The 16815-nt window shown below is 40.9% G+C and overlaps 1 protein-coding gene across 12 annotated transcripts in view; it reads left to right on the top strand.

Moving 5' to 3' along the window:
• EPHA5 (EPH receptor A5) overlaps positions 1-16815 on the top strand; it is a 199509-nt gene that overhangs the window by 134314 nt on the left and 48380 nt on the right. For 8 of the 12 annotated variants that reach the window (XM_048942710.1, XM_048942707.1, XM_048942709.1 and 5 more), the window contains 3 exons: positions 6606-6730; positions 10459-10618; positions 14580-14685. In XM_048942710.1, the coding sequence (XP_048798667.1) occupies positions 6606-6730; positions 10459-10618; positions 14580-14685 (391 nt within the window). The remainder of the gene's footprint in view (positions 1-6605; positions 6731-10458; positions 10619-14579; positions 14686-16815) is intronic. The other 4 variants (XM_048942711.1, XM_048942705.1, XM_048942701.1 and 1 more) reach the window with 1 other exon arrangement.

Here is a 16815-nt window from a genome sequence, read left to right as displayed (position 1 = left end):
TACAGTGATGTGAACAGCAAAGCTTGCATTGACTGCAGCCACTGTCCTTTAAAGGGTACCTGTTGAGCGCTGCTTTTTTATGTTTAGTGCCATATTTTGATTAATAGGAGAAAGCTGCATGCAAATGTTTTAAAGCTGTGTGTTTTACTGTCTTTGCAATCTAAGCACCAATAATCAGTAATTAATTTTAATAGCAATACATATTTTATGGATATATTTTTATTACCCAAGTGAACACAGTGAGTATTTGAGTAGTGGTTTTGTACATGGTGTACTGCTGCTTTCTTGCTGTCTGTTCTTTTAATGCAGTTTACTTGCCTGACTAAATGTTATGGCTTGAGTATTCTTACACAGATTTATAGCAAGAAACAACTAGTTCTTTATGGGTAGGTAAGTGGATCATAGAATTACAGAATGGCTTGGGATGGAAGAGACCTTAAAGACTGTCTAGTTCCAAACCCCTGCTGTGGGTAGAGCTGCCACCCACTAGATCAGGTTGCTGATCAACTGATGGTTGGGCTTGATGATCTTGAAAGCCTTTACCAAACTAGATTATTCTATGATTCTATAATATATATATATATATATATTTCTGTTTTATTCTAGTCTATTTTGCTTGCTCTGTTAAGAACTTGCATATGCATGCACAGGTTGTTCTGGTGCAGGGAATTAAAACAAGAAATAGGATATTTGGGCACAAAGAAATCTAAAAAGCTTAGATAACACTGGCTCATTGCAGTCTCAGTCTCGACTGGCTGTATCTAGTAGGTGTTACACAGATCAGAAGCAAGAGATTAATCTTTATCCCTGTGCTAATGCAAATTGCAGGCAGATTACTTCTGTTATCTCTCTAATGTGATCATGAACTGGAGAATTTTTTTCTGTTCTGTATCTTCTAACTATGGACACTTCTCTGTAGTGGGGCTGCTGATAATTAAAGGCATCAGGTTAGTAGTGCCTACAAAACTATGGTATCCATCCTGTTCTCTTTGCCTGTAACATAGGTACTTTTGTAATATCTTAGGTACAAGGACTAGAAGCATAGAGAGAAATCATCTGAGAAAAGCTTTGTCAAAGAGACAACATGATCTCCAAAAAGAGAACTGAGCAGCAATTTGGCTATCACATTGCACAAAGCCAACATTGCATCTAACTGGGAGGCATAGAGGTCTGCCAGCACCTCTGCTCCATGACCAGCTCAGGCTTTGAATCATGTCTTACTGTCAACCCCAAGGAGATGCATTTAATTTTTTGAGAGCTTGGGTGATTTCCACCCAAAAAATTGCCCCTTTTTGTGTAAGGTAAATCTGGTTGCAGGTTACTGTGGAATCACATTACAAAAACGGGGCCCTGCCTTTTCCCATGGCCACCCAGGCCTTGAATAGGGTTCACTTCTCCACGTGACACAGCGTGACCTCTGTGATTTTATGGCACACATCAAGGCATCTCAGGTTTTGTTGTTCAGAATGGATTTGAGTAACAGAGACTGAATTGTTCAGAAAGCTGGCATTTACCGCAGGTGATGTTCTTGGGAGGCAGAAAATGTGAGTAAACACTATATGTTTGTTGCCAAGGAAATTTGAAGGTTGTGAAGGGAATCTGAAGGTTGTGTTCTTGTTTTGATATTTGAAGTGTGAAAAGATGTTGCATGAATTCCCAATTTAGTCAAGCGATACCTTGAAAAATCGTTCAGGAGGAAGATTTCCATATTTGAATTGTGTTTCAGGACTGACTGTGCATTTTGCAAGGTGTTTGGATTGAACCTATGGCAAAAAAGCAGCTCTTGCATGTAGGGCCTGTGAAATCCCATGTAAAATCTCTGGTAGGATTGAACTGACATTCAATGATACAAAGACCTTTCATTTTCTTCACTCTGTTTGCAAAAGTACTTAAAAACAACTGCAAACTGGGATCTGTCCTGTTTGTCTAAGTAGCCAAGTGAGTGTTGTTACTGTTTTTCCTCGCATGGAAAATTGCGGTTCAGGTTGGATATTAAAAGTTTCAACATAAAAGGGAAGTTATGACTTAAATGCCAAGTTCTGACCCAAGTCTAATATCCACAGTAAAAGTTCCCCTGGGGAGCTGTTGAGTTTTCAGCTTTTCCAAAAGCAGATTGTTTCTATACAGAAATGCAAAGAGGCGGTACAGTGAAGTCCTCCTTTTCCCACTTCTTTCCAGAAGAGTATTTGTGTTTTTACAAGTGTACATATCTTGAAGCCTTCTGCAATTTCACATGCCTGCAGTGTAGTTCATTGAATAACGCAGATGTTGCTCCAATCTCCAAAGTCACCAAAGGCCTGAGAAAAAATTAAATAATGTCACTAATTATAAACTGAGTGAAAAATTACAGTAAACCAGGCTTTTGAAGGGGAACCTGAATTACTTGTCTTGTGGTTGCTTTTCTGCTGCATACAGCTTTCATTTTCTTCAATTGGAACCAGCCTTACACGTTCATTAATGGTAGCATAAATATTTGTTTCTGTGATGACAGATGAAGGTATTGATTTAATCACAAGTACAAATTTGACTTTTAAATCTTCTTGCAGACTGCAGAAGAAATGTGGCATCAGAGGTAGAAACACCAGGGCTTATTGAGAAGTCTGAAGTGTTAGATCCCAAATGTTTGCATGTAAGGAAGTATAATCAGGTTAAAGGAAACTGCAAATGCATGTAAAACAGACGTGAAAAATCCATAGCATAGTGAGGGTGCTGTGAGCTAGTGGGTTTTGCTGGGTTTTACCCACGAGTTAATGGAAAAGCGTGCTCTCTGTGGAGGTAAGGGTGAGATGGGGAGCCATTAGCTGTTGTTTCTGCCAGAGTGAAAAATACCAAGACAAAATAATTGGGCTGGAGAGAGCATTAGATAGACCATGAGATGTAGAAACTGGATTATTTGTTTTATCTTGCTGCAGTGGTCATTCACCTGATAACATTAGTTTCCCTCAAAATATAATTAACATTTTATTCCCATAAGCATTGTTGTATATTAGATGTTAGTAGGACACAGAGCACTATTTTGTAAATACTGAGTTTGGTGCATAGATAGCTAATTCAGTGCTAATGTCATTATCAAAGGTTGTGGAGGAAGAATGTCCTAAAGGGTCTATTCCTCTTGAAATCATCTCCTGTAGTTATTCCGATGTGACTACTGGTGCATCTTCTGCAGAGCCTTGCATTTATTATTCTCCTTAAGAAATGTTAGAAAAGGAATTTTAAAAAAATGTCAAATCAATTCTGTGATTTTATTTGCTTCCTGATTAATCCTGGTCTCTGGAAAGCAAAACGTACATTCCCAATTTCACACCTAGTTACATCTTCTGTTTGCTTTCATCACACACATGGCTGTTCTCAGGAATGGTGAACATAAGCATAAATGATGCAATATCCCTCTTTGATTTTGAGTGTTTTGCTTTGAAATTAGTGGAAATGTGCAGATTATTTGTAATGCAACATGTAAAGAATTGCTATGTACATCCACTCTTTGTAGTGTCAAGGCAGAGTTTTGAACAAGGCTTCTGTCTGTCTGCATAAAGACGTAAGAGATTACAGCTTTATATATCCTGACTCTTACGTCAGCGTGGTTTTTTTTTTACATGTTATACTCAAATGGAACTACTCCGTGGCTTGCCTTCTTTCTATTAAAAGGAAGCTGCCCTTGCAGAAGCAGTGACCTTTAAAAAGCAAGTTTCGAGTAATCCCTTTATTTTCCTGAGATCATATAGCACAGTATCCAGTTGCAGGCTTTTAAGATGGAATGATTGCAGGCTTTGTCTGCTCACCCAGATTGCATTTCTTTTTGTTTGACAAAGAAAACTCTAAAATACTTATACCTTCCTTCCTAGGTTCACTCTGTGTTGAGGATGCAGAGTAGTTGCCATATCATCCCTGCACCACTGGGATTTATTGAATTTACTTAATTGGCCTTTATCTCACAGTTACACTTTAACGCTTTTTTTGAAGGAGATTCAAAAAGGATACAGTTACTCCTTTTCTAATTCACTTTGAGAATTCGGTTACTCATTTCAATATCTTCCCTTCTTTTCCTGGTAGAATATTCTGCATAGCCACAGCTGAACATTTGAGACTTATGTAGCGAGAGATTTAAGTCCATGGAGCTGCTAACTAGCAAAGCAAAGGCCTATGGCAAAGCAGACTGCATTTTAAAGTGGAAGCTGTGTTTTAGGGGAGTATGGAGTCTACCACCAGCTATGGAAGCCTGTGGGTAGGTGTTGTAGATATTCAGGGCATTGGAGAACAGACTCAGAGGAATGCAAGCCCGTTTTCCCAAGTCCTCTTGTGCCTCCATCACCCACAGCATCCAAGTGACTCAAGCTCTCTGTTGAAGTCGAATGTAGAATTGCCTGTTACTTGGTATCCCCCACCCACTTTTGATGTGTGTGAAAACCATGTTGCTTCCTTTGCATGAAGGAAATCATCCTGTTTAATAAGCTCATTGCTTGCTGTGTCTTCTCAGGGCTAACATATCTGACAGTATACAGATGCACAACTCAGCTGTTTTTGCACAGCATTCATTTAGACACCTGGACTAATTTTTGGAAGGTCCTATATCAGATTAGTGGATTAAGTCTAGGTTGATTTTAGCTTTCACATAGTACAAGAAATTGTGGAGGACGTTAGCTAGAGGGTAAGGTGACTTTCGTGGATGAAAGCACCATGTGGTGCTTATCTAAATAACACGATCATCATTCAAATCAAGGTGGTTTTTACTTGCTCAGTGGAGCAGTTGTCAGCACAGTGGTGTGTGCACAGCTAAGGAACTAGCGTGTCTGTGCAGCTGATGCCAGCTCTCCAGCAGAAAACAATATGGAAATGACCAACACCTCTCAGGATCCTCTGAGAGCCAAGTGAGTGAGAGATTAGTAAACAGGAGTGAGAAAAACTGGGATTGAAAAGAGGCTGAGATGCAGGAACTTGCTTAAAACAAGAAAGCTCACTGCTAACCGTCAGGGTTTCCAGGGATAATTGCCTGGAGCTGTTCCCCTACTCTTTTTGGCTGAAGATCAGACTTGGCAAACTTAATTCATTTGTTGTCTTTATTTTACTTAATTGGTTTGGGGCTTTTTTTTTATTTTATTTTATTATTATTATTATGAAAATCAGTCAGTCCAGTCTTCAGGAGAAGTAATTTCCAAATAACTTCTAGGAGATTAAATGTGTTCTTTGCTGCTTATCTCTGCACTCAGTTCCCAGTATTTCCCCAAGGGATTTTGCCATTGGTCCCTGTGGTCCCTGCAGTCCCTGTGCAATCCTTGCTGAGATCTGGCCTGTCCAAAGGGTGATTCAAAGACTCTTGGCCAGAGATGGGCTGATCTTCCTCTGGGGAAGCTGCTCTTTCTTCCTCCCTGAATTTTTCCCAACCTTTTTTTTTTTTTTTTTCACTTGACTTTATTTTCCTCATCTCTGGCATGAAGTAATTGGGGTTTTGTGGTTACATTTCCCACAACAAACTTCACCTACGTGGCTGGCAGGGATGATTTAAAAAAAATAATAATAATAAATCCCAAATGGCACAACATGAAAAGTCTCTGCAGTATCAGACTGAAAACAAAGAAGCAAGTTTGTTTCCCATGCACATGTGTGCTGCAAAGGACAGATAACCTTCCAGGGCTGCATCTTACAATAATAAGCAGAACTGTATAGCTGTTTGCATTCTTCGGCTTCCCCAAGCACACTGTGAACTTCTGAACTGTGAGCAGGGATTGCAGCTCGGTGATCACTATTTAAATACTTATGGTTGCCATTTGCAAGGAATTAGCATCACTACGCAAGCTGCAACACCTCGGTAATATTTGTTATTGGAGAGCAATTGAATTCTAAAGATCAGAAAGGCCTGCTGTCCTGTTCAGCGCTTCCAGAAACAGGTGCTGGAAGGTGCCTTGGCTTCAGTGAGCGCACAAGGCAAAGTTAAGGAGCCTGCATAACTGAAAGTGTTCTGTGTGTGCTGAAATGCATACCTGCAGAGCAGCTGAAGGATGGCAACATGTAATCAATATGTAATTCTGTTGTGGTAATATAAGCTCATGACACATTGGAAAAGTGCTTGAATAGACAAGATGTGGGGTTGATGAATTTACAAATGCTTGAAAAGACAAGGTGGACGTATAAGCCACTAATATCGGTTCCTGTTTTTATTTTGCTCAAGTGGGCAATCCTGGTCAGATCCTCAGCTGCTGAAAATCTGTGCGAGTCCACTGCTTTTTTTGGGATCATGCTGATTTGATTTGCTCAGAGCAAATCTCATTTCTCCTTGCATTTTGTCATGTTGGTTTATCTAAATCAACACGTAGTGGAATCCAACGTTTTCCAGAAATGCCAGCAGTGGCACAAGTTGGTTGCTCAGCATTCATTATGAGCTCTTCATGCGGACTTAGCCCTAACCTGGGGTAAATCATTATTGCTCTAATTGAGGCAGCAGGCAGCATGATTCCCAGCTGTTAAAAATGGCCAAATGCCACCAAAGTGAAAACAGGCCCCACTGATTTGCAGTAGCTAAGGATGACATGCTGATGAGTTTGAGTTCAGAAGGGGCAGACCATCTTACTAACCATGGTTTTGTCTGTTCTGTTTTTTCTCCTGTCTTGCAGCACCTTCTCCAGTCAGTAGTGTGAAAAAAGGGAAGATAACTAAAAATAGCATCTCCCTTTCCTGGCAGGAGCCAGATCGACCCAACGGCATCATCCTGGAATACGAAATCAAATATTTTGAAAAGGTGTGACGGACTGATTGCCGAGCATCCCAAGTACCTTCTCTTTCCTGTCCTCTTCTTCTGGTTGTAATTATCTGAGTCATGGAAAGGAATGGAGCAGTTTTATGCATAAATCAATGTCACATTGATTTTGCAGTAAATGATTAGGAAGATTTGAAATGAGGGTGTTGTTTTCCATTAGTGTGCCGCTTCTCTTGAACAAATACATTAAATCTGTGTCAGATTCCTCCTCAGCCTTATCGCATTAAGGTAGAACCTGTTCAGTTGTTAAAAATAGGAGGGTTTGGGGATCAAGCTTCTATATCCTCTCAGAAATACCAGGCTATCCCTTGCACTTGGTATTTCAATTCCTCACTTGGTTTTGTATCCAGGGTATAAGGAAGGAAGGGAGGGTTAAAATGAGGCAGTGTCTGTTCTCATGTGAAGAAGGGCATCATGGCTTTTAAAAGCTTGCCTTTTTTTTTTTTTCTTTTTTCCCAACTCTAAATCTCTGTGTAATGAGAAACACTTTTCCTACAAAGGTTGACCATCTCTGCCCCTGTTTCAAATGGTGACATCTTTTCTTATTGAAAAATTAGTGAAGTTTAAAACAAAATGCCAATAAATGAAGGCTCCGAGATGACCTGATAGAGGTCTTTCAGTATCTAAAGGGGAGCTACAGGAAAGAAGGGGACAGACTCTTCAGCAGGGTCACTGGTGATAGAATAAGGGGAAATGTTTTCAAACTGAAAGGAGGTAGATTTAGGTTAGATAGAAGGTAAAAAATCTTCTACAGTGAGGGTGGTGAGGCACTGAGACAGGGTGCCTGGTGATGTGGCTGATGCCCTGTCCCTGCAGACTTTCAAGGTGAGGCTGCCCTAGACAGCCTGCTCTAGCTGTGGTGTCCCTGCTCATTGCAGGGGAGCTGAACTAGATGGCCTTCAAAAGTCCCTTGCAACTTTAAGGATTCTATGATTCTATTAAATGCATTTTTTGTAAGTAATGTTTTGTGAACTATGCAGCTCAACTAAGATTTCCAAAAATCAGATTTGAGGGGTTCATCTGAAAAGCAATTTGTAGCTTTAGCTGGAAATGTAACCAGGCTTTCTCTCTTAAAAATGGAAGAAAATAATGAAACTGAGTCACAGTTCCCATTTTTTTGGGTCAAATTTCTATCTTGTAGAAGATCTTTAATTAGTTTTATTGCATAGGTAAGGTCACTCAGCATTCAACAGCACTGGACCACCTTCCTCCTCATCCTCTTCTTTCTTTCTTTCTTTCTGGGAGAGATTCAGTTCCGCAGCCCAAGCAAACCTGGGAAAGAGATTAAAAAATTTTCTTCATCAGGATAAAATGTTTGTTTTTTTCTTTTTTAATTGAGAGAGCTTGGACAGGGTATGAGTGGCTTAAATAGGGTTGAGCCCCCAGCTTTCTGCCCAGAAACCTCCAGTGGTGGAAAACCAGCTGGATTTGCCAGCAGTCCAAATTTTGGGCAAGAAGGTGCTAACCAGCCCATTGTTTTCTGAGGACCTGTTGTAAGTCCCTTGGGGAGCTCTAAGGAGAGGTGATCTGCATTATGCAACTGAGGAGGAGGAGTGAAACCAGATCCCAGAGCAAAAGTTAGAGGAAGCGTGCAAGGTCTGTGTGCCTGACCTGTTCATTAGGATGTGTGGGAATGGCACAGAACTGCACCAGGAGATGTTCAGACTGGGCATTAGGAAAAATTTCTTTACCATGAAGGTGATCAAACACTGAAGAGACTTCCTGGTGAAGCGGACGATGCGCTCCGTGCCTGTCAGTGTTCAAGAGGCATTTGGATAATGCATTCAATAACATGCTTGAACTTCTGGTTAGCTCTGAAGTGGTCAAAAAGTTGGACTCCCTAATCTTTGATGGTTCCTTCCAGCTGAATTATTCTATGTGATATTTTGAAAAAATCAATTGGATGTCATTTATTGGGGTGCTGGAAGTGCTGCTATAGCAGAATGGTGGGATTCCAACAAAGTACAAAGAATCAGGATATGGTTTTACCGGAACTAGTGAATTTCAGATTTTTTATTGACTTTGAATGAATGTTGTGGTGTACTGTCTCCTTACCTTGGAGTGGCCTGGGAAGATTAGACTCTAAACTTTAATGATGAGCAAATAAGGCTGGAAAAGTATGTTTGTTCTATTTAGTTTCTTTCCAAACAAATGATAGGGTTTTAGAATCTTGTATTTGTGATCAAAAATTTATTCACAAGTAGCTTCAGTAAATAGTTCTTAAAGTGCAAGTCATTCATGGGAAGGTTGCTACAGTCAGTCTGAGTCTGTGCTGTCTTGATTTATTTGTTTCAGGCTGGTAGCTAAGCTTAGTGTCTTCTGTAGGAAAGCTCAAGTGTTTAAATGTTTGCAGAGCCAGCAGTGTATTGAAAATCTAATTGGGCTGACATGCAAGCAAATATGTGAACTAATATTCACTTAGTGCTTTTTAACTATTCATTCAGTTATATTTGGGATGTCATCCTTAATCCTTCTTGTTTGTTGTCACTGTCATTTATATTCCCTTGGGTTTGAGCCCTTTATAACAGTGAATTCACAGTGTTCATTTCCAGTGGATAAGAATGATCGATATTAAATGTTTCAGAAAACTGAGATTCATCAAATCACATTCCTTTAAGAGAATTCATTCTTTAACAAGAAAAGAAGGGCAAGTAGATACAAATACCTCCAATACAGTCCTGCTTAGCTATAGGCTTCAGTGAGAAAATAGGTGATCCTACATTTGGAGATTCCCAGGGCCTCAGACAGATGTGTTATTCTCTGTGGAAAGTTGCCCATTAAGTGGGAAAGAAAAAGAACAGTGAGTTCAGATCCTAATAGAGGTGCAGAAATCTTGGTGGAAAATTGCCCCAGACTGCTGTTTACTTCATAATAATTTAGATTTGAGAGGGTATGGTGAATAAAAAGCAGTTTCCTAGTTTGTAGTCCTTAATTTATGAGCTCTTGTCAAGATTATGTGTTACGGTAAATAATTCTAAGAGTAATTACTAAGCATTTGAGTGAAATTTTAATCAAAGAACTGAAACTCTTTCACATTAGAAACTGATTTAAATTAAGATTTATTTCAAGCGAATTTTCTTCAAGTTCATTTCTTCAGAAGAACACTGCAAAATTAGTTATCTTCCTGTAGTTTTAGTTGGCTGTTCCTGGCCAAGATCTAATTCGTGGCTCTAGAAATGCCAGCATAAAGTTGTACAATGTATAAAATATGATTCTCTTTTAGGCTTAATTACATTACTGAGCGCTAGTTTTTGCTATAAATCAAAATCCCTCTTTAAGGTAAAGGAACTGTTTTCTGCTTTCCAGTGCCTTGGGACTGATTTTTGTTTGTAGTCTGAACCTCTCATTTGCCCCAGGCATCTCTATGCCAGCTGCACTGCCTTTTAAGACGTGCACATCCAGTGTGACAGAAAGCTGCCCCCACTACAGTGCCAGTTCTGGTCCTATGTGTTGTTATTTATGGGTGGAAAGTACCTTGCACACTTCCTGGAGTCATTGGCTATAAAAGCGGCAGGGCAAGGGAAAAACAGATCTCTCCTTTTGTACTGTAGGAAGGGCTTTCAGAGGGTTATTTCAAGGGGAAGAGATCCTTAAAAGTGTGTATTTCATTAATTCTCTGTAACGCTGTTGTGGGAGTTGTTAAGAGTCTGTTCCATTGGAGCCAGTATTTGTGTGTTTGAACTCGTGTTTTTTGTTGGGGTTGGGAAAAGGATCAGGAAACAAGCTACACCATCATCAAATCCAAAGAGACCACGATTACGGCAGATGGCTTGAAACCAGGCTCAGCATACGTCTTCCAGATCCGTGCCCGGACAGCTGCTGGCTACGGTGGCTTCAGTCGAAGATTTGAGTTTGAAACCAGCCCAGTGTGTAAGTCCTTTTAATTGCTGTCAGTTCATTACCCTGAAATGGCTACCAGCAAGGAGTCAGTTGATAACCTTCATAGAGAGTTCTGCTGGTCTTGTGCTCTTTTCCTTTCTGGTCTCATTCCTTGAGTTATTATGCATCAGACACACCATGACTGTACACTAGGCGGGTTAACACATCTGCCCTTGCCTCCTTGTTTCACACATTGGGGCAGGAGTTGAGGCACCAGGAGATTGTTAGGCTCCAGAAATGCCTTAGAAAAGCTTAGAACTGGCTTAGAAAAGCCCTGTATTTGGGAGAGATGTTAGTGTTGAATGGTTGCTATTGGCTTGCCAGTGAGTAAGAGAAGGTGGAGATACTCTCTGCTCCACTCTTGCACTCCTTCCTCATAGACAGAGGGGAACATGCAGTACTTGTGTGAGGGAGGACAAGGCCAGAGTGGCAGGAGGAGAGGGCTGAAACCTTCTCCACACCCTTTGTGGCCATCTGCACAGGACACTGAGCTCTCTATTAAGTATCTGTTGATTACATCTGGGGAAAAGGATTCTTCTCCTGAAATAGGGCATCTCTGTGAGGGGAAAAATTTAGCCAGCATTCACATCTTTTGATGCAAGTTACTGTCAAGTTGAAAGATGGCTTCTGATGGTTGTCAGTGCCACAGCCTTGAGGCAAGGAATTTGACTTGTGATCAGAAGTAATGAAAATGTGCACTGCTGGCATAGGAATTCTCTTGGCCTGTTAAAAATTTGTGGAGCTTGAATTTATTTGTTTTTTCTTTCAATGTATCTGATCACTCGGATCTGTGTTCTGGAGCAGATTTGGGACTGAGAGCACGAGGACCCAGCTGCTGAGGGTTGTGTTCAGTTGTCCAGCTGTTCTTTCGCATGGGTTCAGGCATGGCTGAACTCCTTTTGTCCTGACTGCCAGATTTTTGCTGAGGTGTCAAAGATGCACTTCCAAAATATGTAGTTTTTATGTCTTTTCCAGTTTGTACAACCATCATCTAATAATCTTGTATACTAATTGTGCAGAAAAGGAAAATATACTGTGAAAATGCTCAGTTTATTCCTGTGGAAAAGAGCCAATTGATTCTGTGTTTTCCACAGAAATTGAAATTCATCAATACTTCAATTGCTGGTATTCTAGTTCATACAAAATTCATCATCAGCTCTTTGAGAAAAAGGTAGCAAGTTGTCATTTCAACGTATGCCACCTTTGAAGTCATCATAGATGTTTAAAGGAATCACAATATTTGTACAGATACAGCTGTGGAGCCAATGCTTGAACTAATATAGTGCAAATAGCACCATGATGCAAGTAATAATGCTATAAAAATGGTCCATTTAATGTATTTCTTATTGTGTTAAGCATTAATCCTATAAGTAGCAACAGAATTGTGTTAGACTGAAGATTACTCCATGTTTATACTAGAAAAATTTTGCTAGCAGTTGGAAAGTTCCTAGGTTAGAATAATTCAACTAATAATATTCCAGAATATTAGTGAAATACTTTATTAAATGCATGCACATTTGATCCAGTGCCGTAGTCTCCTGCAATTCTAGTCCTAGAATAGTGATAATTCATCAAAGCTTCTTGTGAAATATAAAGTAAGCTTCAGTACCTTGCACAAATGAAGCTCCATTTGACATTTTAGACCTCTCAAAAAGAGTGTTTCTTTCCTCCCCCAAAACACTATACAAAGTCAGCCTTAGTGCCAGAAAAGTGAGCAGACTCCCCACTGCTTTCCTGTGTTCCAGCATCCCAGGGAAACAGATGCTTTGAAAGCAAGTGCAGTCTGAAGTCCTAGTGCGATGTCGGAGTTCAGAACTGAACATTTTGGAGAGCCCAACCAATTAATTTTGATTCAGGCACAAACACAAGCCTTCCAGTTACTGCTGGGGGAATGAAGCATCTACTCACCTTCCAAAATTGTTTGGACCAAGCAACATATTTTGTTTCCAGTTCACAGTGTTTCTGTAAATTTGTTTGTATACGTTTGGAGGAACTATCACAGCAATGGCTAACAGTGATCTAAGCATTGACAAGTGGAGGGGATGAGAAAACCTGAAACTTCATCAGGACTCATCTCTTTTTCCAAACTTTGGCTTTGTTTTACATACTCTTGCCTGAATGTGCAGTTCTGCGAAGCGCTGCATTGGAGCCAGATCTGCAGTTTTCAATGGCAGTTCATGTTTAGGTGGAAGTGTAGCTGGGTGTGCCCACTTGATGCTTCCCCCTTTCTGAATGCCAGAGAGCTCATCCCTGATCTGGCCACAGACTAACACTGCCCAAAGCTATTTTTATGCTGTATTGGTGAATTAGTCCAGCTGATCACTCAGGAGGGAGCAGGATCTTGTCACAGAGGCAGGCTAATGCAAATCCCCTCCTTCACATGGCTGCAAGGTTCCAGATCGGTTTACAAATTCATGCTCCCCTTCTACCCTAAATCACAGCAGGGTCCATCTTACTTTGCCATCCCTCGAGCTGTGCAAAAAACCTCCAGAGTAATAGCTTAATGTTCTCCTTTAAATGTTTTTCTTTTTAATTATTTTGCCAAGAAAGCAATAAAGCATCATCTTAAGGAGCTTCTATAAATTCGTGAGGCTAATAAAATCTCTGGATGATAGCACAGGTTTGGAGCAGTTAACATTAAATTTTAATGTATTGGGCCAGTCATTCTGAAATCATTTGCTGTTCCTGAGCCCACATCACTTGCAGTCAAGCACTGGAGAGCTCCCGTATAAAGAGCTACTTGAAACCCGTTGCATGCTCAGTGCCTCACCTTTTCTTCTTTCTTTTTTTTTAACAATTAATATGGGGCTCTATTCAGTTATTTTATAGCCTCCATAAAATTAATCCTGTGCTAAGGACCCCCTTTATTTCTGTCATTTGGTTAAAGGTCTTCTGCAGCTCAGAAATCAATTTCTGCTTCTCCCTGGAGTGGCTGGAGTTGCATCTGGGACTAAGGCCAGGGCAGGCACATCCTAACCCCATCAGCAGCTATAGCGAGGTTTGTCCTGTACAACAGCCAAATGTGTTTATGGGGGAGGAGGCCAGATCTGTACCCCAGAGCAGGGATGTACAGCTGAGTAGCTGGTGGTGGAGAGAGGAAAGTGAGAAGTCTTAGGTTTCTGCTTGGGAATCACAGTGTGCAAATCTCTAGGGAGAGGTGGGGCCCTTCCCCTGCGGTATTAAGCAGATAAGCACAGTATGGGTGTTGTTAGCATTTCCATTTACCAGGCTTCAAGAATCTACTCACCTGCTTAACATAGTTAACATATGGCAAAACCTGGTTCTTGAACACAGATTTCCTGACCTTTCTGCTTGTGTCTTTATCTTGGGACTCATCTACTGCATTTTGTCAGGAGGGATTTTTACAAGGCACGGGCTGGCACAGTTACACTTTCCTTAGCAGATAAAACGACCAAGCAGTGTGTGTGTCTTAGCAGATTCCTATTTTACAGTAACCATCTTCTGGCTGTATTATATAGATGGTAGAGGGAATTTGTGTTTAATTGTTTATAGCTTCTTGAAGCACAGATAATGCTAATTGTCTCAGATCTTGTTCACATCACCTATTTAGAAACTGCAGCAATATTATTCCATGAATGTTTTCTCTGCCTATTTTGTTTTTTATCTGTGCGATTTCCAATGCAGCTGACCTGGGAAGGATGAACTCCAGCTTGCTCTCTCAAAAGCTGAGTTGTTTTAGCACTTAATTTCTGAGTTCAGTGATGAAATGCAATTTAGTTTGGGTTTTGGCTTGGTTTTTTATGTGTTTTGGTTCTTTTCCACCCATTTCCCTTCCAAAGTAGAAACAGACAGCAAAGGGGGAAAGCACAAACCATAAAAGAAAAAATGAACTGGTAAGACTGAAACCTCATTGACAGCCTCACAAGAAAGACCCATGCAAGTGCTGACTATAATTTTAACCTTAATCTCCATTTTCTGTTTTTCATCTCAGCAGTAGCTGCATCCAGTGACCAGAGCCAGATTCCTATAATTGTTGTGTCTGTAACAGTGGGAGTTATTCTGCTGGCTGTTGTTATCGGTTTCCTTCTCAGTGGAAGGTAAGAGAAGAAGCTGTGTATTTACACTTCTCCAACTTTTGTAATAACTTTTATCTGGCCAGCTGATTAGCACAATTGAGGCGAGAGCAGCATGTGAACAGAGCTGTCAAGCAGTAGTGCTGTAAAGCAGCATGAGGGTGGGCTGATTGATCTGTTTGGACAGACAGGAATCGCCAATGTGTGCTCACAGATGTAGTTCACTTCCAATGATTTTCATCTCTGCGTAGACTGGCCCTGATTATTAGATTTTATTTGATTCTCACTGGAGTGTTTTCCTATTTCTGCTTTAAAAATAAACAGAACTTTTTGTAATAGGTTAAATATTCTAAAGCCCATATGTTTACACTCAGACCTTGCAGTGGGCTTTTCTCGCAGAGGAAGTGTGACTTCAGGAAAACACTTGTGAAGAAAAAGAGAAGAATTCCATCCAAATGGCTAAGTGCCCTAAGTTTGGTCAGGTCTGGATTTCATTTTTCATGTGTAGGATGTGTAGGATTTTCCCCATGCACTAATAAATTATGCAGAGAGATCCTCACGTAGAGGGAATTGCTCAGCTTTAAGCTATCAAACAATCCCATAGACTTCTCATGTGCTTAAACATAGGCAAGTGATAAAAGGCTGGACTATACAATCTTTGACAACTGTAATGGGAGTTGATAGAACTTGTTGGTGAACAAGGAATTGTGGTATTGGGGGAAAATCTAGCTTATGTCAGGATCAGTTTGTACTACGTCACTAAACTTATGTAGCAGCCAACACACAAGGCAATTTTTCATATACTACATATGTATTCTTCGCAGTCAGTGCAGTACCTGTCAAAACATAGTGCATTTATTTTAATGGCAGCAGTCAAACAGTGCAGCGTCATTCATGCATAGCAGTCTGAGGTGCCAAGCCAGCATAGCATCTATTGGTGATACTGAATTTGTTTTCAAAGCAAAATAAACACTTTGGCTTAGAAAGTCCCTCACAGTCTTCTTTCTCGAGCTTGGGTCTAGCAAGGTGACTATATGTCGCAAGACATTGTGCTAGTAATAGTTAAAAGATACTGGCAGAGGAACTGCGCTGATGCTGAACATATCAGCTGAGAGTCTTGTTTCAAAGAGGAATTGCAAATGTTTGTCAGTGAACACACCACAGTGAAATCCAACCAGGCTGAACGGCTTTGTCCCCAGTCATACAGCATCTGTAGAAAGGCACAGTTATTTCCTGTCCTGACAGGTAAGTGGATGGCAGACTCCTCTCCAGTAAAGGTCAGAAACTGACAAACACTTGCAACTCAGCTATTCAGGCTCCTGTCACCTGCTTTGAGAGACTTGTTGGGCTTAAAAATAGCAAAGTAAATGCTCTGGTTTGCATGAGAAGCAAGCAGCAGCGTGGGGCAGAGTATAAATGGTTATACTAGTGGCTCCAGAAAAGCTGTAGGCAAAAAAAAAGCTGTCTGACTCTAAACTCTGTGAGCTGGTGTTCAAATCCCTCTTTAAAGGCCGGAGGGTTTGGGTCAGATCCTTTTCCAGTCAGACAGAGGGATGTGGACTTGACCTCCGTCAGCCTCAGTGCTTGTTTTTATCAACACAGACAGGGAGCAACATTTGTGTGACTGCAGAAAAGCTGCGGATGTAGCTTTTGCATCTGCAAAAGGAGGCTTTAGGCATGAATCTCAGGTGGAGGGACACACGTCCTTTTGTAGCTGTATCCTGTGGCAGCTAGTGGCTGCTGCTCTTCCCACAGGCGTTGGACATGGTAAGGATCCCTTTGTTGAGGACATGCACTTGCACTTGGCCTTTTTTATTCCTACCCTGCTCAGATCTGAGCAAGCAGTTGCACAGCTGAGCCATTTATCAGCAATTTTGTTAGCTATGGCCTTCTGTCCTTTGCCCTGATGGGCTTTCCACGATGTGTGCTTCCTCTTGGCTCTTTATCCCTCAGCATATTTGTAAAGTCCTTGACTGCTGGAGTTTTATCCTCTCCTCTACTGCTGCCTTAATCTTCCTGTCCCATACTCTCACCAATCTGCATGAAACTCCAGGCAGATGTAGGCTCCTGGGAGCTTCTCCATGGTACCACCCTGAGTGTAGAAGGGATTGGAGGAGTTTGCTGGTTTACATTCATTCTCTCTGCTATCTGGAT

The sequence above is a fragment of the Lagopus muta genome, chromosome 4 (genome assembly GCF_023343835.1).
Source record: "Lagopus muta isolate bLagMut1 chromosome 4, bLagMut1 primary, whole genome shotgun sequence".
Classification (NCBI taxonomy): domain Eukaryota; kingdom Metazoa; phylum Chordata; class Aves; order Galliformes; family Phasianidae; genus Lagopus; species Lagopus muta.
Note: the sequence above shows the minus strand (reverse complement) of the source record. Positions and strands in the feature narration are given on the sequence as shown.